The following is a 21,423-nucleotide window of genomic DNA, read 5'->3' as shown; positions in this document are numbered from 1 at the left end:
GCCTCCTAGAGGTGGAGAAAAAAAAATAAATGAGAACCAGCTGCGAGGGCCCTTTAAATCCCAAGCCCCACCCCTGAGCCTGCCCTGCCGGGAAGTGATCCCCAGGGCTGGGTGCTGGAGTTTCCCCGAACTGAGGAGTCTGTTGCAGCCAAGCCACACTTCTGGATGTAAGTACTTCATAAAGGCCCCAAATCCCCAAACCAGTGAGTGGGACCTTGTGGCCCTCAAGTCCCTCTTGAGCTCTGTTGTGCCTTCTTGAGGCTTCAGCTGGGGCAAGTGGTCCCTGAACCAGAACTAGGAGAAGATGGATGGCGGCTTAGCCTTGGGAGGGTTTGCTTTCCTTTTTTTTTTTTCTGGCTTCTGAAGTAAAGGTAGATCAACTTGTCACCTTGCCAACACCCCCAGACCCGAAATCTCAGGCCTTTCTGACCTCCAGCTCCCCCATCAGCAGTAGGGGCAGAGGAAACCTATCCCTCCTCGAGTGAGATTGGTCCCTGCTAGATTTATCTTGCCTGTCCCCTTGAGCTCTTAGAATGTAATTTTTTTTTTTCCCCCTCCGTTGAGATTCCTCAACTCTGCAGACATCAATGTGTTCCCCTCTGCCCTGCTCAGGGCTGTGTCAGCTGTGGGCCTTGCAGATCATTTGAGAAATCATTGGCAGAGTAATCTTAAGGAAGGCTTGATTTCCGGAAGACACGGAGTTTGCTGAGCAAGGCTCTGTTTGGTTTTTGTTTTTGATGGGGCGGGGGACAGGGTGACCAAAGTGAAAGGAAGCTCTATTTTGGACACACTGGCCTGTAATTCTGGGGATCTTAGAAGCACAGAGGGTTGGGGGGGGGACAGGTAGTAGAAGCAGGTTGTGCCCTCTTTGCTCCATATCCGGGTGGGCCCCTAGATTTTATGGGAAGGGCTGGCAGTCAGTAGGGTGCCAGCTGACTCCCAGAAGCTTCTGCCTGTTGCCACCCTTGGCACACAGGACACCCGACCTGCCCTGGGGGCGAGGCTTTCTGGGCAGGGCAGCTCTTTGAAGCCATGAGCCCGTAGGGCAGCCACCTTGAATGGCTACTCGGGCCTCCTTGTTGGGTGCTGCCTTCCTAGGTTGCAGAGAATACCTTTGAACTGCACTGGCACTATCTCCTGAAGAGTACCCAGCCCCACCCAGGTCCCGAAGTCCTGACTCTAGTTTAGAATCTTACTGACATTTTTGCGTGAGAAGCCACACTACTTCCTGGTTTGGCAGCTCTGCAGACATAGTACCTGGGGTGGAATTCTGGCTCCATCCCTTGATCACTGTGCAACTCTGAGCAAATTCTTTAAATTCTAGGGTGGTTCTTTTTTTTTTTGAAGTGGAGGGGGAAGTTGCTCAGTCATGTCCAACTGTTTGTGAGTCTGTGGACTGTAGCCTACCAGGCTCCTCCATCCATGGAATTTTCCAGGCAAGAGCACTGGAGTGGGTTGCCATTTCCTTCTCCAGGGGAATCTTGCTGACCCAGGGATCGAACCCAGGTCTCCTGCATTGCAGACAGATGCTTTACCGTCTGAGCCACCATCTCTTGATCACTGTGTGATTCTGAGCAAATTCTTTAACTTCTAGGTTCTTAGGAGGATTAAATGAGTTAATTAAAAGCATTTAGCACAATACCAGGCCCAAATTAAGTTATTAATGAGTAGGAGCTGTTACAGGGGGAGGTGAGAGGCATTTCCCACAGATAGAAATTCCAGAACCTCGCTCTTGGAAACTTTGTGAAAGTGTTGGTCATTCAGTCGTGTCCAACTCTTTGTGACCCCTTGGACTGTAGCCAGGCTTCTCTGTCCGTGGGATTTCCTGGAAACCGTAGTCCGTGGGTATGGGGTGAGGCTTGGGAATCAAGATGACCAGCTGAGTCCTATGATTGGGCAATTTTAGCAAACATTGATCTGGATCAGGGGTTCTGAAGCCTGGTTCCTGGCTTACTTCCAATCTAGCTGATCTTTGCTGTCAATGATTGGCATTAATTGGTGACATCTGGGAGTTGTTCTTTTAGCCGCTGAGTCGTATCTGACTCTCTGCAATTCAATGGAGCCCACCAGGCTCCTCTGTTCACGGGATTTCCCAGGCAGGAATACTGGAGTGGGTTGCCATTTCCTTCTCCAGGGGATCATCCTGACCCAGGGATGGAACCCGGGTCTTCAGCATTACAGGCGGATTCCTTACCCCTGAGCCACCAGGGAAGCCCGCATCTGGGAGGCAGGATAGAAACAGGATCAGCATCAGCCTGAGCTGGCAGAGCTGTTCTGTCCCCGGAACAAGCTGCTGCTCCCCAAAAGTGGCCCAGCGGGGTGGAGCTCAGAGAAGACTCCTCGGAAGAAAAATTTCCTAAAAACTTTGCTGCTACTAAAGAAGTGGCTTACGTGAGAAAAATCCTCAAGAATTTCCACTCTAGTCCCCTAAAACAGGAAATAATCTCCCTAAATAGGGAAGCTGTTTGGTAAAAACAGCCGTTCTGCAGTCCCTGAGTAATGCGATTCTTGAATTATCTAAACAAAGACTAGAATGTTCAAAATCAGTGATGGGGAGCTGCAAAGATGAGTTCTGTTTGTGCTTGAGTTTTATGTGTGTTTTTCCTAAACCTAAGCTTGATGGAGGGCTTCCGTGGTGGCTCAGTGGTAAAGAATCTACCTTCAAAGCAGGAGACGCAGGTTTGATACCTGGGTCTGGAAGATCCCTTGGAGAAGGAAATGGCTACCTGCTCCATATTCTTGCCAGGAAAATCTCATGGACAGAGGAGTCTCACAGGCTACGGTCCATGAGGTCGCAAAAAGAGTTGGGCACAACATAGCAACTAAACAACAAATCCGCTATAAACAAAACTCGATAGAGGTGGGGGCGGTGGGTACCGAGGCTGTCTCCACCCTTTCCTCCAACCTCAGGCCTGCCCATGGCTTGGGACCAGGGGACTTAAGCGCTGGCTGAGGGGCTACTTGGACCTGGGGGTGAGGGGCTGGGAAAATACATGAAACTTTCTGTATTTGAGGAACCGTTTGCCATCTGGATTCACCTTCCTCCTCCTAGCCACCCTTCATCCATTAGACATAATCCAGTCGTTAACCCCTTTAACCCCAGGAAGCAGTCAATTTTATTCCCACTTCAGTCTAGGACAGTAAGGCTCAGAGGCTAGCAAATGACCTAAGATCCTATTGGCAGACACAGACCTCAGTCCATTCTGTATATTAGAGTCAATGGAAGAGCTTTTATATATAGCAATGCTTGGACCCCACCCCTGACCAGTTAAATCGATCTCCAGAGATGGGTGGTTTTAAGAAATATCCAAGTGATTCTAATGTACAGTCAGGCAGGGTTGAGAGGCTGTAATAGAGCAGAGCTGCTCATACTTTATGCCCAAATCTTTGTGGATCTAGTTCAAGAGCTGACTGATTCAGCAACTGACAGGGCAGGAGAAACCAAGATGCTGCGTTATTAATAAGCTACCAGGTGATGCTGTTGCTCCTGTTCACTGCAGCCCCATACCTCATGTGGCTAGTCGACCAGGCATCTGCTATTGAAGATTCACAGCTATTCACAATTGACCCTGAAAATCGGACCTGTAATGACTCATTTATTAAATTTTGCTTTAGCATGTTTACTCGAGCCAGAAGGGGTCAAGAAATTACCTCTTAGCTGGAGGATAAAGCCAGCTTCTTCTCACAGGCTGTTTTGTGTTATGCTAGGGCAACACTTGCCCCTCTCCACTTTGTCTATGGGATGCAGCTTGGGGAGACTGGTCTCTGAGACTTTGGGTGAAAGTGACTGGTTCTGGCGGGAGCCTCATGAGACATGAGGGTCAGTGTGATCAGGCCAGTCTGGACATGTACCCAGAGAGCAGCCTAGGGCACAGATTTCGGAAGCAGACACTGAAAGGAAGTCTCAGTGAATTTAGGGAGTTGGGACCAAACTCGGGGCTGGGCAGGACTTTCTAAAGTTCAACATAAAATTGTCTTCTGAGGGCCCTGGTATATTGAAAGTAAAATGCTCTGACTGTACACGTCATCTGGCAAACCACAAAAGCCTATATTTGATATACAAACATGCTGACTTAGGTGGTTTCCCTGGATCCCTGAGAGACCCTCTGAGGCTCACGTCGACTTCTAGGGATGGCAAGATGGAAAAGGCAAAGCCTGTTTTGTAGGGGGTGGAGTGTTTTAGTTTCTGCATTGGTGGCTCTTTGCAGCATGCAGGATCTTAGTTCCCCAACCAGGGATCCACCTGTGCCCCCTGCATTGGGAGCACAGAGGCTTAAGCACTGGACTGCCAGGGAAGTCCTCAAAGCCTGTTCTTGGGTGAACTTAGGTGGAAGGCACAGCTTTGGGGCTGAGGAGGTGGTTGACCAGGGAGGTGAGACAGTACCAGGGAGGTCCCAGTACTGAAACAAGAGTAGTTGACAAGGGCTTGGCCTCAAAACAAGACAGGAACCCAGCCTGATTAGCTTCAAGGATGATTCTCAGCTGAGTCACTGAGCTGGGCGAGGCTCTCGGCCCCCCTAACTGGGCCCAACTGGGGTAACAGATGGTGGAGAGGCCTCAGCTGCAGGGGGTGAGGGATCGTCCAAAGGAGCCTAGGGAGGCTGTACCCAGAGCCTGCTTCCCAGCCTTGTGTGGCCTTCTAGAATTCAAGTCTTGTGGGGCCTCCCAGAGCCCTGCGCTCCCCTCCGCTTATAGCCCTAGCCCTCCCTCTCCCCCATCTGGCTTTCTGACCAGGCTTCCACTGTGCAGAGAACCAGGATGAGGCTTCACTAGGTTGTCAGATGCCCCTTGGCTATTCTAGGCCCACAGCTGGGGTGTGGCCCACCCACAAAAACCTGTCACCTTCCTGATCAGTAAACAAGTTTAAAGACATGCTGGGTGGGATAAGGGGCCTATGGTGCTAGGTCACATCCTCCAACTGGATAGGGAGGCTGGGCCTCAGCCGCAAGCCACACACAGTGCTGCTCAGAGCCAGGCTCTATTCCAAGTGCTTTATAATAAACTCCATTCTCATAAACTTGGGCTGATGCCCTATCCATCCCGAGTTCAAAGTCCAGGACATGGGAATAGGGAGGGCAAATGACTTGTCTAAGATCACCCATCCATAGTAAGGCTTAGAACCAAGATCCAGGCAGTCCTAGCCAGGGGAGTGGGGGTGTTTTTGTGGGGCCCTGTCCCAGGGAATGGAAGTGCAGCTGAGCAGGATGGGCAGTAGAGAAGGAAAGCAAAGGCCTGGGTAAGAGTGGGGAGAGCAGAAAGCCCACACTGGGTTTTTCACACACTACCTTAAACCAACAGAAGAGGGAGCTCTGATGTTAGAAAAGTTAAGGGTAATCAACCTGGCAAACAGCCAACAGAAAAGTATCAAGATCAAATCCCATACAAAGTTGCAAGGAAAAGAATGAGCAGAGAATCATAACCCTCCCGATATAGAAAGTGTACCAAGAAAACAGATGAAAACTGTAACCTTTGAAAATGAAGTAAGACATTAGAACATTGGGCTTCCCTGGTGGCTCAGCTGGTAAAGAATCTGCCTGCAATGCAGGAGACCTGGGTTTGATCCCTGGGTTGGGAAGATCCCCTGGAGAAGGGAATGACTCCCCACTCTAGTATACCGGCCTGGAGAATTCCATGGACTGTATAGTCCATGGGGTCGCAAAGAGTCGGACACGACTGTGCGACCTTCACTTTCACTTCACCGGGCAAGAAAGTGGCAGATCAGAATTGTTAAGTGGCAGTCTGGCTGAATCCATGCCCCTAGCACTGCACTTCGTGCCCCTGGAGAGACATAGGACCAGGTATTCCATCAGGATGAGAATCTAATGGTGCCAGTGACTTGTGTGGCCTTGAACGACTCATCCTCCCTACCTAGGATTCCGTTACTTAGAACTACACTGTCTATCTAATATGGGGATCAACTAGCCACATATGATTGATTAAAACTTTAGGATGCTCTCACCTTCTGAGATGACCCATATTCTGTCTGTGGAGTGTGTTTCTCTCCAAATAAACCCACTTCTTAAAAAAAATAGTTTCTCAGTCACGCTGCCACATTTCAAGAGTTTGGTAGCCACGAGCAGTCAGTCCAAAGACCGCACTGATTAATTCTATCATTGTAGAAGGTTCTATCAGATGATGCTGAGTTGGAATTTTTTTTTTTGGCTGCACTGGGTCTTCACTGCTGCACCTGGGCTTCCTCTAGTTGTGAGTGGGGGCTACTCGTTGTGGAGCACAGGCTTCAGTAGCTGCTGTGCACCGGCTCAGTTGTGGCTCAGTTGCTCCACAGCGTGTGGGATCTTCCCTGACCAGGGATTGAATCCATGTGCCCCGAATTGGCAGGCAAATTCTTTACCACTGGACTACCAGGCAAGTCCTGGAAGGTTTCAAACAGGAGCCATACAGGTCATGTGAGTGCATTGGCACAGGTGTAAGACAACAGGGAGTGGTGGGGGTTGTGGTTAAGCAGGACAGTTTGTGACCCATCTAAAGAGCTCAGCAGCTACTTGGTGTGCACCAGTTTGTCACGTGGGAATGTAGGGCCTGGCTCCTCATTCATCAAGAGAAGCAGGAATCGGGAATTTATAAAAACTTACAATTTTCTGAACTGAAGAAATTTTGCAGATTGTGTGGATCAAGTAAAACCCTTGGGCCTCACCTTCATCTCATAATTCTGTGGCTCCTGCCTCTGTTTCCTGTGTCAAGCCACTTTCCCTCCCTCCTTTTCACTTCCCGTTTCTTTCTCACCCAGGTTGAAAGCTAGATGAATGGTGGAGTAGATGGGTTCCACTCCTTTTTCGGTTGTGGCTTCAAAAATGTTGGACTGGGACTTCCCTGGTGGTCCAGTAGTTAAGACTCGTCACTTCCAGTGCAAGGGGTGCAAGTTTGATCCTTGATTGGGGAACTAAGATCTTGCATGCTGCACAATGTGGCCAAAAATTTTTTTTTTTTAAGTTGGACCAAAGTCTCAGAGGGCGAGGCTTTGAATTCCCTAGTAAATTTGATTCCTTTTGTGTGATTCCAGGCGACATGTCCAAAGTTCAAGGCATGCTGGAGGCAGGACTGGGGTTTAGGTAGGCGGTGTGACATTCCTGAACAGGCTGAGCACTAGATGTAACCACCCAGGATTCAGAAGCAGGTAGAGTGGGGGTGGACGGAGTATTCCTTTACTCCCTTTCTCCTTCCCACCCACCCTTACCTGTGATGGCAGGGAGTCACGGGTGGCAGCAGACCAGAGAGAAGTGGGGAGGAAAGGACTAGAATACTTCGGTGTTGCTAATCCGGCATCAGTTCCATCAGGGGTCCCTTCCTTGAGAGGTGGCTCATATCTGAACAGTTCATCAGGCTTGCCTACCATGCAGATATTCTCAGGATGTGGGCTAAGGTTTGCATACAGCTGGGGCCCTCAGGATCCCCTGAAATAAAGGAGCCTGCCCCCTGGAGGATCCAGGGAGCTCCTCAGAGCCTCTGCCCCCTGCCCCTGTTGGGGGAAAATCCCCACAGCTCCGCCAGAGGCTGACCACCTTTCCCAGCTCAGTACTTCTGCCTCCTCCACACTGGGGGTTGTACACTGGGAAAGTTTTGATCTGAAGCTGCCTCCAGGGGAGTTCCCTGGTGGTCCAGTGGTTCAGACTTGGTGCTTTCACTGTCATGAACCCGGGTTCTATCTCTGGTGGGGGAATCAGGATCCCACAAGCTGTGCTGCGTAGGAAGCTTGAGGGAGGTAAAGTTGATGGGAATGAGGGGAAAGAGTTGCTAGAAAGCCATAGGCTTCTGTGGTTAACTGCATCAAGCATCTCTCACCAGAGATGAGGTCTGGATGGGCTGCCCTGGGTGGGAAGAAAGGAAGAAGTAGGTAGGGGTTGGTAAAGGATGGAATAACCTGAGTTGAAGGAAGAAGGGCCTATTCCCCTATCACCCCAGGCAGTCTTTATGTCAGCCTCATCCCAAGCCCCCCGAACTCACCTTGTGTCTTCTGCCCACCTCTGTGTCACTATGCTGCCCTGGGCTCAGGAGTCACCATGGCGATGGAAGAGTCCATCATCCGCATCCCGCCATACCACTACATCCACGTGCTAGACCAGAACAGCAATGTGTCCCGCGTGGAGGTTGGGCCAAAGACTTACATCCGGCAGGACAATGAGAGGTGGGTGGCCAGCACTGGGCCGTGGGGACACATGGGGCCAAGGAGGGCCTGGGAGTCTGGCTGGCATGATGATCCATCTCCTTCTCATTCCTGAGCAAGACTGGCATGGGCTCGGGCCACAGGAAGCTGTCTCTCCCTTTAGCTGCCTCCTTTGGGACTAGGGACGGGGGTCTGAGTCCTCACGCTGCTTCTCACCCTCCAACAGGATCCTGTTCACTCCCGTGCGCATGGTGACGGTCCCCCCACGGCACTACTGCATGGTGGCCAACCCGGTGGCCCGGGACACCCAGGGCACTGTGCTGTTTGACGTCACAGGACAAGTGCGGCTCCGCCATGCGGACCTAGAGATCCGGCTGGCCCAGGATCCCTTCCCCCTGTTTCCAGGGGAGATGCTGGAGAAGGTACCCGCCTCACCTTCCCCGTACCCACTCTCTTGTGTCCTGCCACCTTGACCTGGGGCTCAGCGCTGCTTTCTGGACGGAAAACAAATTGGGGTGGTAGGAGGGGGTGGGGATGGTAGGGGACACTTGCTGGTTCTCACCGGGACAGAAGTGACCGGATGCCCCCTCCCTCACCTTCCCCAAATACCCTCTTCCTCTCCACACGCCCATGTCAGACCTTTGAGAGCTCGGGCTATCTCGCCACCTAACCTTCCAGGCTCCGGAGCCTGCCCGAAGCTCCTGGCCAGTCTGGCACTCAGTGACTTGCGCCGAGAGTAAGCATTTCATTCCCTCAGAGAGTCTCAGGCGCCAGTGGGCTGGGACAGCAGTGGTGGACCAAGTGAGGCCCAGGCGCCTGTGGTCGCTCCCTGGGAAGGCATCGCAGACCTGAAGTACCAGCTCGGCCCTCGTCCGTGTTGCCCTTTGGCCCTGAGTCTGAGAGTGAGGACACCTTCATTTCTGCGACATTTCTTGACCTTCACTTCCCTCAGGAGTCCCCTCTACTAAACAGTGCTGCGGCTTCTCTTCTGCACTGGGTCTGGTGACCATGAGGCAACCTTGAAAACAAAGCCTCATGCTTCAGATATGCCCGTCAGAGTGGTGTAGACCTTCCCACCTCCTATTCCTGAGTGCCCCAGTGCACACTGGGCCATGAGATATTCACCTACTCAGCTTCCCTGATGTTTCTCCCACAATGCCCAGCAAGCCCTCTACCCAATCTCCTACCTGGATTTCTAGTTCTAAACAGGATCTGAGCACTTCTGCAGAGGAAAGCACGTCCTTGGCCCTCAGCCGTGGCATCAACTCCATCTTAACTCTTGGCTCCGTCAACCCCATCTCAACTCTTCAGGCCAAAGGGCTCTGGGACCACCCCTATCTTGTATATTCCACTTGGAGTTGTCTTTGGGGATGTGGAGAGATGGATGCTGTGGACTCTGACCTTGAGGGTCCCAGTTGGCCTCCAGGGGTCACAGCTCTGAGTACCCCATGACTCCTCCCTGCTTCCCCTGTTAGGACATCACCCCGCTGCAGGTGGTTCTCCCCAACACTGCCCTCCATCTTAAGGCGCTACTGGATTTTGAGGATAAGAATGGCCAGAAGGTGGTAGCAGGGGATGAGTGGCTATTTGAAGGACCTGGTGAGTGTTTTCCTATCCAGCTGGGTTTGGGGTCAGAGGCTTCCTGCCTTCTCATTAGGGCCCTGATATCTTCTGACCTTCAAACCCCACCTTCCCTTCCCAGGCACATATATCCCCCAGAAGGAGGTGGAAGTCATCGAGATCATTCAGGCCACAGTCATCAAGCAGAACCAGGCCCTGAGGCTGAGGGCTCGCAAGGAATGCTTAGACAGGGATGGCAAGGAGCGGGTGACAGGTGGAGTCTTGAAGTGTTCATGGGGCTAAGGGCGGGCTGAGCCTTGACTGCGGGGGTAAGTGGGGGAGGTTGGGGGGCTGGCCACCTGTAGCCTGGAGGAAGCGCTTCCCTGGTATCTCTTGTCAGCTGTTGGGGGCTGCCTCATGCTACTTCCCCCACTAACCTGGCCCGGATCCTGTTGACATGGCTTTCCCTTCCTCCGACTCTGTCGTGAGATGGGTCTGTCTCTAGACCAACAAAGCAGGTGTTTATATTGTTGCTGTGCCTGTGCGTGCTCAGTCCTGACTCTCTGCGACCCCACGGACTGTAGCCCGACAGGCACCTCAGTCTGTGGGATTGTTCCAGGCAAGAATACTGGAGTGGGTTGCCATTTCCTCCTCCAGGGGATCTGCCCGACCCAGGGATTGAACCCAGGTCTCCTGCACTGCAGGCAGATTCTTTACCTCTTGAGCCATTGGGACTTCCCGTGTTTATATGCAACTAGCAGTTGTTTGACAGACCTGTTGTATTAAACAAAACAAGGTCTTAACAAAGGCTATGCTTACTGAGCCAGGTGTGGTTCAAAAGTTTTACAGACCACAATTCCCTTAGGTCTTCCTGCAACCCTGAGGCACCACAGCTCCCATTTTCCAGATGACAAAACTGAGGCCTGGGTTTATGGCCAGAAAGAGCCAGGCTGGAACTTGTGCCCAGCACTCTTGCTTCTCCAGTAGGCTGAACGACCTCTAAGCTGTAATGTGGCAGTTCTGCCCATTTTGTGTTAGTCGCCCAGTTGTGCCCGACTCTGTGACCCCTTGGACTGTAGCCCACCAGGCTCCTGTCCATGGAATTCTCTAGGCGAGAACACTGGAGTGGGTAGCCATTCCCTTCTCCTGGGGACCTTCCCGACCCAGGGATGGAACCTGGGTCTCCTGCATTGCAGGTGGATTCTTTATTCTCTGAGCCACCAGGGAAGGCCTTCTGCCCATTTTAGGGGAAGAAAAAAAGGCTGGTCTCTGGGGCTTAGTTAGAGAAGGCCTACAGGGTACTGCCATAGCAACAACTTGGATGCTTGGAAGGCCATTTTTTTTTTTTTTAATCTCTCTGAGGTAGGGGTTGCTTTTCCTCTGCCCTCAAAAAAGGAAAAGAAGGACTCTGTCAGGCCCTTGAGCCTGGAAGCAATGACCTCAAAGTGGTGTGTGAAGCCCTGAAGGTACCCTTTATCTAGGCTGCGGGAAGGGGCAGCTGGGGAGCAGGCTGGGTGACTTTTGACCTTTGCCTCTCCTCCCCGGCCCAGGAGAGGAATGGCTGGTCCGCTCTGTGGGTGCGTATCTCCCAGCAGTGTTTGAGGAGGTTCTGGATGTGGTGGATGCTGTGATCCTTACCGAAAAGGTCTGTGCTCTGGGGGACCCTGGGTGGGAGATTCTTGGAGGGGCAAAGAACTGTGGGAGAAAATAAGATCACCTGAGGAGTGTCCAGGAGTGTCCTGGGTTGGTAGACACTGTGACTCAGACCTGGAGCATTTAGTGACCAGTGAGGTTCCCAGATCCCCCGAGGAAGTTAGTCGGAGGTGGGTTTACTGAAACCCCCCTACCCCTTGACATCTTGCTCTCCAGACAGCCCTGCACCTTCGAGCCCGGCAGAACTTCCGAGATGTGAGAGGGGTGAGCCGCCGCACTGGGGAGGAGTGGCTGGTGACTGTGCAGGACACGGAGGCCCACGTGCCAGATGTCTACGAGGAGGTGATGGGGGTTGTGTCCGTCACCACCTTGGGCCCCCACAACTACTGTGTGATTCTCGACCCAGTCGGACCAGACGGCAAGAACCAGCTGGGGCAAAAGCTTGTGTTCAAGGTAAGTGCCTGCCCCTCACCCAGAGGAGAATGGCCTGAGGCCCTGGACCCTTGTCCCTTCCCTCCTCCCACCCCAGGTAGACGTTCTAGAAACATCAAGCTGGTTTCGGCTCCCTCTGTGCACACTTGTCTCTCTCTTGAGAATACAGTGTCACTGATCTTTCTGGCAATCCCTGACCTCAGGTTACCCAGAGTCTCTCCTGGGAGCGCCTCCCTGACCCCTGTGAATGCAGACCCAGAAACTCTCTCTCATATTTCACGTCTCTCTCTTCTGGAAGCTTTGTCATCCTGCATCAGCCAAATCTCTTGGTTTACCCTTCTCCCCATCCTCTGCCTCATCCCTTCTCTGAACTATACGTGGGACTACCAGAGCTGGGCCGGCCTCTCCTATGACAGTCACAGATATTTGGGGCTTTGTGAGGGGTATGGTCTCTGTTGTGCTCAGTTCTGCTGTTGTGCCATGAAAGCAGTGTAGATTGTCTTTTTTTTTTTTTTTTAATCAGAGGATAATTGCTTTACAATATTGTGTGGCGTAGACATCTTGTAAGTGAACCAGTGCTGCTGTGTTCCTGTAACATTTTATTTGCAAAAACAGGCAGAAAGAATAGAAACAATTCAAATGTCCATCAGTTGATGCATAACTGAAAAATATGGTATATCCATTCAGTGGCATGTCAATCAAAAGGATAAGATAATCTTTCTGGGGTGGCGGACACTCATGTTCTTGAGAGAATTCAAAAAGGTAAAAATAAACAATGAGGTTCTAATATGTCCTACAACATGGATAAACTTGAAAGCATTGAGCTAAGCAACAGAAGCCAGGCATAAAAAGACCACTTATTGTATGATTCCATTTATATGAAATGTCCTGAGTAGGTAGACCCACATATAGTGGTTGGGATGGGGATGGGCAGTAACTACTACTGGATCCAGGGTTTCTTTTCAGGATGATAATGTTCTGGGATCAGGGAGTCGTGTTGTTGGGCAAATCTGGATATACCAAAGCAACTGAATTGTATACTTTAAATATCTGTGTTTCATAATATGGGCTTCCCAGGTGGAGCTAGTGGTAAAGAGCACCTGCCAGTGCAGGAGATATAGGAGAAATGGGTTCAGTCCCTGGGCTGGGAAGAGCCCCTGGAGGAGGGCATGGCAACCCACTCCAATATTCTTGCCTAGAGAATTCCATGGACAGAGGAGCCTGGCAGGCTACAGTCCATACAGTTGCAGAGTCAGCCATGACTGAAGAGACTTAGCACATGGGCACATGTTTTATAATATGTGGGTTTTATCTCAAATATATATTTATATTGTATTAAAAAATAGCAGGCCAGATTTGGTCCACAGGTCAGAGATCGGAAACTCTGTACTACACCACCCTAAGGGAATAAAGTGTGAGAGAAATAAGGCAATAATAGGTTAATTCTTAACTATTGAGCTTGTGAGAACCCAGACCTTGACACTTCACAGAATCTTTCCAGGGCAGGTTTGACCACATCTACAGGCATTTGTGAAGAGTCTCAGTCTAAATAAATGATTTTCTGTATGAAGCGGGGGAGGTGGTAGGGACTTTGGCGGGAGGCTGCAGGGGTTTCTGTCCTCAGCAGAAGCCCACAATCACCCAGGGATGAGGGAGGTACCATCAGAGGGCTCCACAGTCCTGGGAGGTGATGGCTCCTGACTCTACTTCTCCCTACCAGGGAGAGCAGTCTTTCTTCCTCCAGCCCGGGGAGAAGCTGGAACGAGGCATCCAGAATGTATACGTGCTGTCGGAGCAGCAGGGGCTGCTGCTGAGGGCCCTGCAGCCCCTGGAGGAGGGGGAGGGCAAGGAGAAGGTCTCCCACCAGGCTGGGGACCGCTGGCTCATCCGTGGACCCCTGGAGTATGTGCCGCCCGCCAAGGTGGAGGTGGTGGAAGAGCGTCAGGCCATCCCACTGGATGAGAACGAGGGCATCTACGTGCAGGATGTCAAGACCGGAAGGGTAACTGTGGAGGGGTGGGTGCTGTCACTGCTGGGTGGGTGTGGTGGCGGCTGGTCTGGGCGAGTGGATGATGCGGATGGGGAAGTGTACAGTGGAGGTGACAGAAGAGCTCCACGGGGTTGCTGGCAGCATCCGAGCCAGCTGGCTGCAAAATACCAGGGCGTTTTCTGGAGTTCTTGCCTTCCCTTTGCCTTAAATGGTTGAGTTGTTCAGTCATGTCCGACTCTTGCGACTCCATGGACTGTCGCCCACCATGGCCCCTCTGGCCATGGGATTTCCCAGGCAAGAATACTGGAGCAGGGGATCATCCCTACCCAGGGATCGAACCCACATCTTTCGCATGGCAGGTGGATTCGTTACCACTGAGTCGCCAGGGAAGTCCCTGCCTTAGTTAATTTTAAATGTTAGCATTCCTCAGCAAGAAGATGAACCAGATTTGAGGATGGGGACTCAACCCCCAAGGCATCTAGACCTGGCCTCGGGCATAAAGGTCTGACTGGGATTCAGAGGACCAGTAAGACCCCACCTGCCTCACATACCCTTTTCCTGGTGGAATCCCTCCTCTCTGCCTGTCACCTAAACCTTGATCTTGGTTTGACCGAGGACCACATCTCCAGCCTCTTTTAGAACTCCAACCTACAAGTAGAGTTCAGAATCCCAGGAAATGTTAGTGTGTGTGAACTATTTCCTCGGGTTGCATCTGTCCCTGGGGTGCCCTCCAAGCTGCCCTATGAAGGAAAATTCGAGAACAATATCGGAACATAACCATATACCAAATTCTTGGCACTAGACATGCAAGATATCATTCACTCATCAGCCCTACCCTCCATTTTGCAGATAAGGAGCTGAGAGACACGGGGGTGGAGGGAGTGGGGGCAGATAGCTGCCCAAGATGACCAAGCTCACAGAGCGCGAACTTGAATGCAGCCTCCTTCCAGAGGTCACGTTTAACCAGGATGCTGCCCTGCCTCCTGGATCACTTCCGCTTTAGGGCTGCCGCGTGGGTCTCTTTCCATCTTCCCTTTGCTGGTGACATCCCTCCTCCTCTTCCAGGTGCGAGCTGTGATTGGAAGCACCTACATGCTGACACAGGACGAAGTCCTGTGGGAGAAGGAGCTGCCTCCAGGGGTGGAGGAGCTGCTGAACAAGGGACAGGACCCTCTGGCTGACAGGGGGGAGAAGGAGACATCCAAGACCCCTAAGCTCTCCACTCCCCGGAATAAGACCCGCGTGGTCAGCTACCGCGTGCCGCACAATGCCGCGGTGCAGGTGTATGACTACCGGGAGAAGAAAGCCCGGTGAGCAGTGGCCTGAGGGGGGCTGTGGCATCAGGGGGCTGTGGCGGGCGGGTCTCTCCAGGCTTCTGACCCCCGGCTCTCTCTACAGTGTGGTCTTCGGGCCAGAGCTGGTGTTGCTGGGTCCCGAAGAGCAGTTTACAGTGTTGTCCCTCTCGGCTGGGCGGCCCAAGCGTCCCCATGCCCGCCGCACGCTCTGCCTGCTTCTGGGGCCCGACTTCTTCACCGACGTCATCACCATCGAGACAGCGGACCATGCCAGGCTCCAGCTGCAGCTTGCCTACAACTGGTAAGGGGTCCCTGGGGGGGCACCCTGAGGAGGAGAGATGCCTTCTCAAGTGCTGAGCCCACAATCAGGGTGGAGCACCCGGCTCCATGCTGTGGTCAAGGGGCAAACCCAGGGGTTCATGCAAATGCAGTCTGATGCCGGAGGGGAACGACAGGGAAGATGTGGGCTCACCTGGAGCAGGATTTGGAGAGACATGGGTGGAAGACACTCACCAGCTAAACTCCCAGTGGGAATTCAGCCAAACAAGGTTTTAAAAAGACTGTGTGTCTGTGTCTGTGTGTGTGTGTCTGTGTGTCTGTGTGTCTGTGTGTCTGTGTGTCTGTGTGTGTGTGTGTGTGTGTCTGTGTGTGTGTGTGTGTGTCTGTGTGTGTGTGTCTGTGTGTGTGTGTGTGTGTGTGTCTCTCTGTGTGTGTGTGTGTGTCTGTGTGTGTCTGTCTGTGTGTGTGTGTGTCTGTGTGTGTGTGTGTCTGTCTGTGTGTGTGTGTGTCTGTCTGTGTGTGTCTGTGTGTGTCTGTGTGTTGGGACAATCAGGTGGTCAAGAGCAAGTGCTCTGAGGCCAACAGGTATACCACTTGCTAGCCACGGGCTGGGCAAGCACTGGGTGCTTTCCACAGGTTCCCAGTCTATAAAATAACAGCATAATCATCAGTCTCATGGGGCTGTGGACAGGATGCTATGAGAACTAGAACAGTGACGCATCTGTAGTTAAAGCTCAAATGGCAGTGGTGAGAGTTAGGGGAGAGAAAAGTCAGACCCAGAAGCAGTGCTTGAGAACGCCCGTGCACACCCTCACCTCTTGGCTGAGTGCCTGGGACATGACAAGGGCAGCTAGCTGGACACTGGCATCTTTGGGGGCACTGCAATATGACAAACTGAGGGTGCCTGGTCCCGGGAGCCATACCACCTGGGTTCAACTTTCTGGCTTGGGAGGACCTGCTGTATGACTTAGAGTCTGTCACTTAACCTCTCTGGACCTCAGTTTCCTTGTCTAAAAAATAAAAATTCCCACCGAATAGGGTGGTTGAGCGAATGAAATGGGAACGTGTAAATTTCTTAGGACTTTACCTGATACACAGCAGATGCTAATTAGCATTCTCTGTTGTGAGACCCTGCCTAAACCACAGAAGGTGGGTGTCAATGTCCTTTTTTGAAGACGAGAGAGTTGTCTTTGCTCACAGGCACTTCGAGCTGAGGGACCGGAAGGACCCCCAAGAGACAGCCAAGCTTTTCTCAGTGCCCGACTTCGTGGGTGATGCCTGCAAGGCCATCGCATCTCGGGTGCGCGGAGCCGTGGCCTCCGTCACCTTTGACGACTTCCATAAGAACTCAGCCCGCATCATTCGCACTGCTGTCTTTGGCTTTGAGACCCAGGAAACCAAGGCGCCTGACAGCATGGCCCTGCCTCAGCCCCGGGACCGGGCCGTCTTTCCCCAGAACGGGCTGGTGGTCAGCAGTGTGGATGTGCAGTCGGTGGAGCCCGTGGACCAGAGGACACGGGACGCCCTGCAGCGCAGCGTCCAGCTGGCCATCGAGATCACCACCAACTCCCAGGAGGCAGCTGCCAAGTGAGTGAGGCCTAGGGGCCTGGCTGACCACGATGCCCACAGTGGGCCCCACCTCTCACAAGTCCCCGCCTCTTGCCCACTGCCAGGACCCCAGTGACATGGCACCCCTGCTGGTCAGCCTGCTGTCCCCCTTACCAGCAGATAGCCTGGGCCACTGAAAGTGGAATAGACGCTACCTCTGCTTCTGTGCCTTCTCACCTTGCTGGTACTGGAACCCAGATTCGTTTCCGCAGCCTTGCAGGCACTCTGGGGTCCAGCCCTGCTTCCCCCACCTCGCCTTCCTGCCTTCTCCCAGGGCTCATGTTCTCCAGGCCCATAGCTCCTTTCTGTTCCTCAAGGTGGGAACTCGCCTGTGCATTTAAGGCCTTCTGCACTGGCAGCAGTGCTTCCTCTGCCCAGAGTTGTTCTGCACTTGAGGGCAGGTTCCTCCTCTCGCCTCCAGAGCTCACCTACCCCAGCTGAAGCAGCGCCCTCTCTGCCCAGTCATGTTATTGTAGCACCCATTTTTCAAAGAGCTTGTCACTGTCTGAAATCATCTTGGTTCACTTGTTTTTCCTCCCCACTGGAAGGTACGTCGTGCGAAAGCAGGGTCGTGGCCATGTGCCATTGCTAGAACCGCCCCTGGTTCACGTAACATCCATGCTGCTGTTTCATTTGCATGTCGAGGGCCTCTCCTAGGCCAGTGCTCCCGGCCCTGGGAGGCCCCACTCCCGGCATCTTACCTGTCCCCTCTCCCACCCAGGCACGAGGCTCAGAGACTAGAACAAGAAGCCCGTGGCCGGCTTGAGAGGCAGAAGATCTTAGACCAATCGGAAGCTGAGAAAGCTCGCAGAGAACTCTTGGAGCTGGAGGCTCTGAGGTGGGGTGGAGAACTGGCAGAAAAGATGGCAGAGGGTCTTGGAAGAGCAGCTGATTGGGGGGGGGTAGTGTATGTGTGCGTGTGTGTTCACTCATGCTGCGATAGCACAAGTCAAGGGTAGAGGGGGGCGCGGCTGGGCTTCCTCCGGGGCCTCCCTGACTTCTCTGCACCGCCCTCAGCACCGCGGTGGAGAGCACCGGGACCGCCAAGGCGGAGGCCGAGTCCCGAGCTGAGGCAGCACGCATCGAGGGAGAAGGCGCTGTGCTCCAGGCCAAGCTCAAGGCAGAGGCCTTGGCCATTGAGACGGTGCGTGGGGGAGATGCTTGTGAAAGGGTGTGGCCTTGGGGTCTGGAAGAGGCCTGGTCTCTGAAGCCATGCAGGACACCAAGTACCCTAACAGAAAGCCCCATCCCAGTGTGTTGTGGTTTGTGAAGTCCTTTGTCCTGTTTCCATTCACCTAATGCCTGCTTTGAAGGTAAGGATAATAATTACCCACCTTACAGATACATGTTCCCATACTGGCCAGCTTTGTGGTAGGTATGCTGTGTTTTTACAGGCAAGATCTTGAAATTCCATTGTGGTTAGGAATTCTCTCCATTTTACAAAGGGAACTGAGTCTTGGATTAAGGAGTTCCCAGGGGTCAAAAGAAGAGGGCAACAGAGGCTGAGTGGACATGAATTGGAGCAAGTTCCGGGAGATAGTGAAGGACAGGGAAGCCTGGCATGCTGCAGTCCATGGCATCACACACAGAATCAGACACCACTTTGCAACTACACATACACAAAGGGGTCACTAGTTAAAATGTGGCATAGCCAGGGTTCACCCCTAACTGATAACCCCTATTCCATCCTTTCCATCCAAGGGCCCTCAGGCTATCTGGCTAGGTGACTTGCTAGATACATCCAGGGGCCACCCGATCAAAAGAATGCTGGGTTTTCCCTTTCCAGGAAGCTGAACTTGAGCGAGTAAAGAAAGTGCGAGAGCTGGAGCTGGTCTACGCCCGGGCCCAGCTGGAGCTGGAAGTGAGCAAGGCCCAGCAGCTGGCTGAGGTGGAGGTGAAGAAGTTCAAGCAGATGACAGAGGCCCTGGGGCCCAGCACCATCAGGGACCTGGCTGTGGCGGGGCCGGAGATGCAGGTGAGAGTGGCGGAGGGGGCACCGGTGTGGGCGTGTGCGGATGTCTGCGTGTGCAGGTGTGTCTTGGCACCACGTTTGGAACCAGGAAGACAGAGCCAGGGAGGCAAGTACTTCTAGAGAGATGTCGGGGACAGACAGAGGAGGTGGTGGCTTGGACTCTCTCTGTATCCCGTGTTCTGATCCATGTCATTCAAGCATGGGGTCATATCAGGCACTGAACTGGATTCAGTGAGCTCCTGGGAGGGCGGTAAACTGATGGGATGTCAATCCATGACAAGTTGCTTCAAAAGATGTCAAACAGGGTGATACGGAGAAGGGGGAGGAGAGACTGCAGGTTAGCTGAGTAAGGGGGCACCCCTGTGAAGAGGGGATCCTCAAGTTCTGCACAGTTGATGGGGGCTTCCCGGCAGGGGCTCCAAGGTGCATTTAAGGAACAGAAAGGTCTAGATGGCTGCCACTTGGCAGGTGAAGGGCGGGGAGTGCTGAGCTCCCGGAGGCAGTGGCCAGAGCTTCAAGGTTCCTGAGACCTGGGAGAGGATGAAACCTTCAGACTCCCCTTAATGGCCCTCACTTGTCACTGAATAGTCTTCCAAGGATGGCTTGGGCAGCAGCTGCAATGTGAGGGCCGAGAACAGGGTAGCCCCCTCCCAGAGAGGCGGCCGAGGGGATGAGAAGGGACTAGGGTTTGACTGTGTTTTCACCCGCCTCTTGCTCCTTCCAGGTAAAACTGCTGCAGAGCCTGGGCCTAAAATCCACCCTCATCACCGATGGTTCCACGCCCATCAACCTCTTCAACACAGCCTTGGGTTTGCTGGGGCTCGGAGCTGAGGCCCAGCCCCCAGCCAAGAAGCCCACCGGGGGGCCCAGTGTCCAAGAGGGCTTGCTTCCCATCTCCACTGCTGCCCCCCTAACTCTTGGAAACAGCCAGGTTGTGCCTTAGCTCTGTACTGCACTGACAAATAAAACGGAAACTTCTGGGCATTTAAAACCCTCTTCTGTTACCTTCAGTCTGTTATCACAAGGGAGATTAATGGTGGTGGGGAAGAGAGACTCTGAAATCTTGATGGTTACTACGGGCCACTCTCATCTGGAAATGGAGAGGAAATTTAAGACAGGGAGACTAACCCAAAATCAGGCTGATGGGAAGGTGGGCCTAATGTCCCTCTCAGCAGCCAGACTCCCTTCGGCAGTCAGCTCACCTTGATGCCCGTGGGGGGAGATGATGCACAGGTGAGAGGATGAAGCCTGTACCTCTTGGGGTGGCTTCTGCGCCATCTCTTACTACCATTTCCTCCAGGAGCCCAGTTTGGCCAGGGCGTTCTGGAATCTTAACTCCCTCTGTGGGTGTATCCATCCTAGCTTCCCCACCTCCCGCACTTGGGAGGCTTTATCTGGCGCCACCTGCTGGTCAAACTATGCACCTGCGCATGGCGCTGTGCACCCATCCCTTCTCAGATGGCGGCGTCAGATCTGAGAGGAAGATGGTGCAGTGGGCCTTAGAAACTGGAGCCACCTCCCTGGGCTTCTGTTTTGGGTTCTTCGGAGCATCAGGGAGGGGGTATCCCCTTCTCACGCTCCCCAACAACCGTTTATGAGCTCTTATTTGGGGGAAGGACCCAGGTACAATCAATCTGGGCACACAGGTAGAGGCTGCAAGGTATACCAGCCCTCCTGCACAGGCAGATCTGTAGGTGCCAGGCCTGCCTGGTCTCTGCTGAGGAAGCAAAAAGACGCCTAGGTAGAGAAGCTTGGGTGTCTAGCTGTGTAACAAGAGAACCCAACTTCCCTGATCTTTTCCTCATTTGTGAAATGAGCCAGCATTTCGCCTACTGAGCAGTTAGTCACTCAGTCGTGTCTGACTCTTTGAGACCCCATGGACTGTAGCCCACCAGGCTCCTCCATCCATGGAATTCTCCAGGCAAGAATACTGGAGTGGGTAGCAATTCCCTTCTCCAGGGCATCTTCCCAAACCAGGGATCGAACTGGAGTCCCCTGCATTGCAAGGAGATTCTTTATGATGCTTTTTTTTAGGGTCTTATTCCTTTCCCCTCACTGGGCCCTGTCCCATGAGCTCTTGTCTCCTGCCTTGAGTTGCATTGGTCCGAGCTGGTTGGGGCTGAGGCTGTTTGTTTAGCCCATAGCACTTGGTGGTGCTGTCTCGGTCTTGGTAGAACAGGCAAGCGAGTCAGCTCATCCACCCCTCCTTCCTACAAACCCCCTACATCTTCCCTGCTGCTGCTGCTAAGTTGCTTCAGTCGTGTCCAACTCTGTGCAACCCCATAGATGGCAGCCCACCAGGCTCTGCCGTCCCTGGGATTCTCCAGGCAAGAACACTGGAGTGGGTTGCCATTTCCTTCTCCAATGCATGAAAGTGAAAAGTGAAAGTGAAGTAGCTCATTCATATCCGACTCTTCTCGACCGCATGGACTGCAGCCTACCAGGCTGCTCCGTCTATGGGATTTTCCAGGCAAGAATACTGGAGTGGGTAGCAATTCCCTTCTCCAGGGCA

At 53.0% G+C, this 21,423-nt stretch overlaps 1 protein-coding gene across 2 annotated transcripts; it reads left to right on the top strand.

The window, feature by feature from the left end:
- Window positions 1-60: 60 nt before the first annotated feature.
- Window positions 61-19,902, top strand: LOC120876647 (major vault protein). 2 transcript variants are annotated; one of them, XM_040258620.1, is made up of 15 exons: window positions 61-167; window positions 8,011-8,143; window positions 8,349-8,544; window positions 9,598-9,721; window positions 9,825-9,956; window positions 11,233-11,327; window positions 11,552-11,788; window positions 13,488-13,769; window positions 14,823-15,067; window positions 15,156-15,353; window positions 16,532-16,918; window positions 17,661-17,777; window positions 17,957-18,083; window positions 18,726-18,914; window positions 19,636-19,902. In XM_040258620.1, the coding sequence occupies exons 2-15, from the start codon at window positions 8,019-8,021 to the stop codon at window positions 19,852-19,854; spliced, it is 2,673 nt and encodes an 890-aa protein (XP_040114554.1). In that variant the 5' UTR covers window positions 61-167; window positions 8,011-8,018; the 3' UTR covers window positions 19,855-19,902. The 2 variants fall into 2 exon arrangements, with proteins under 2 accessions (XP_040114554.1, XP_040114562.1); XM_040258628.1 differs by lacking the exon at window positions 61-167 and adding an exon at window positions 7,060-7,135.
- Window positions 19,903-21,423: the final 1,521 nt, after the last annotated feature.

The sequence above is a fragment of the Oryx dammah genome, unplaced genomic scaffold (genome assembly GCF_014754425.2).
Source record: "Oryx dammah isolate SB20612 unplaced genomic scaffold, SCBI_Odam_1.1 HiC_scaffold_2, whole genome shotgun sequence".
In the NCBI taxonomy this organism is placed as follows: domain Eukaryota; kingdom Metazoa; phylum Chordata; class Mammalia; order Artiodactyla; family Bovidae; genus Oryx; species Oryx dammah.
The sequence above is the reverse complement of the archived record's forward strand: the minus strand, read 5'-3'. Positions and strand labels throughout refer to the sequence as shown.

What these genes read in the sequence shown, in the direction of transcription:
- LOC120876647 (XM_040258620.1), top strand. Translation starts at nt 8,019, where the DNA reads ATGGCGATGGAAGAGTCCATCATCCGCATCCCGCCATACCACTACATC. An exon ending in TCCCAGGAGGCAGCTGCCAA is followed by an intron (nt 16,919 to 17,660) that starts GTGAGTGAGGCC and finishes TCTCCCACCCAG; the next exon opens with GCACGAGGCTCAGAGACTAG. An exon ending in TTGGAGCTGGAGGCTCTGAG is followed by an intron (nt 17,778 to 17,956) that starts GTGGGGTGGAGA and finishes CACCGCCCTCAG; the next exon opens with CACCGCGGTGGAGAGCACCG.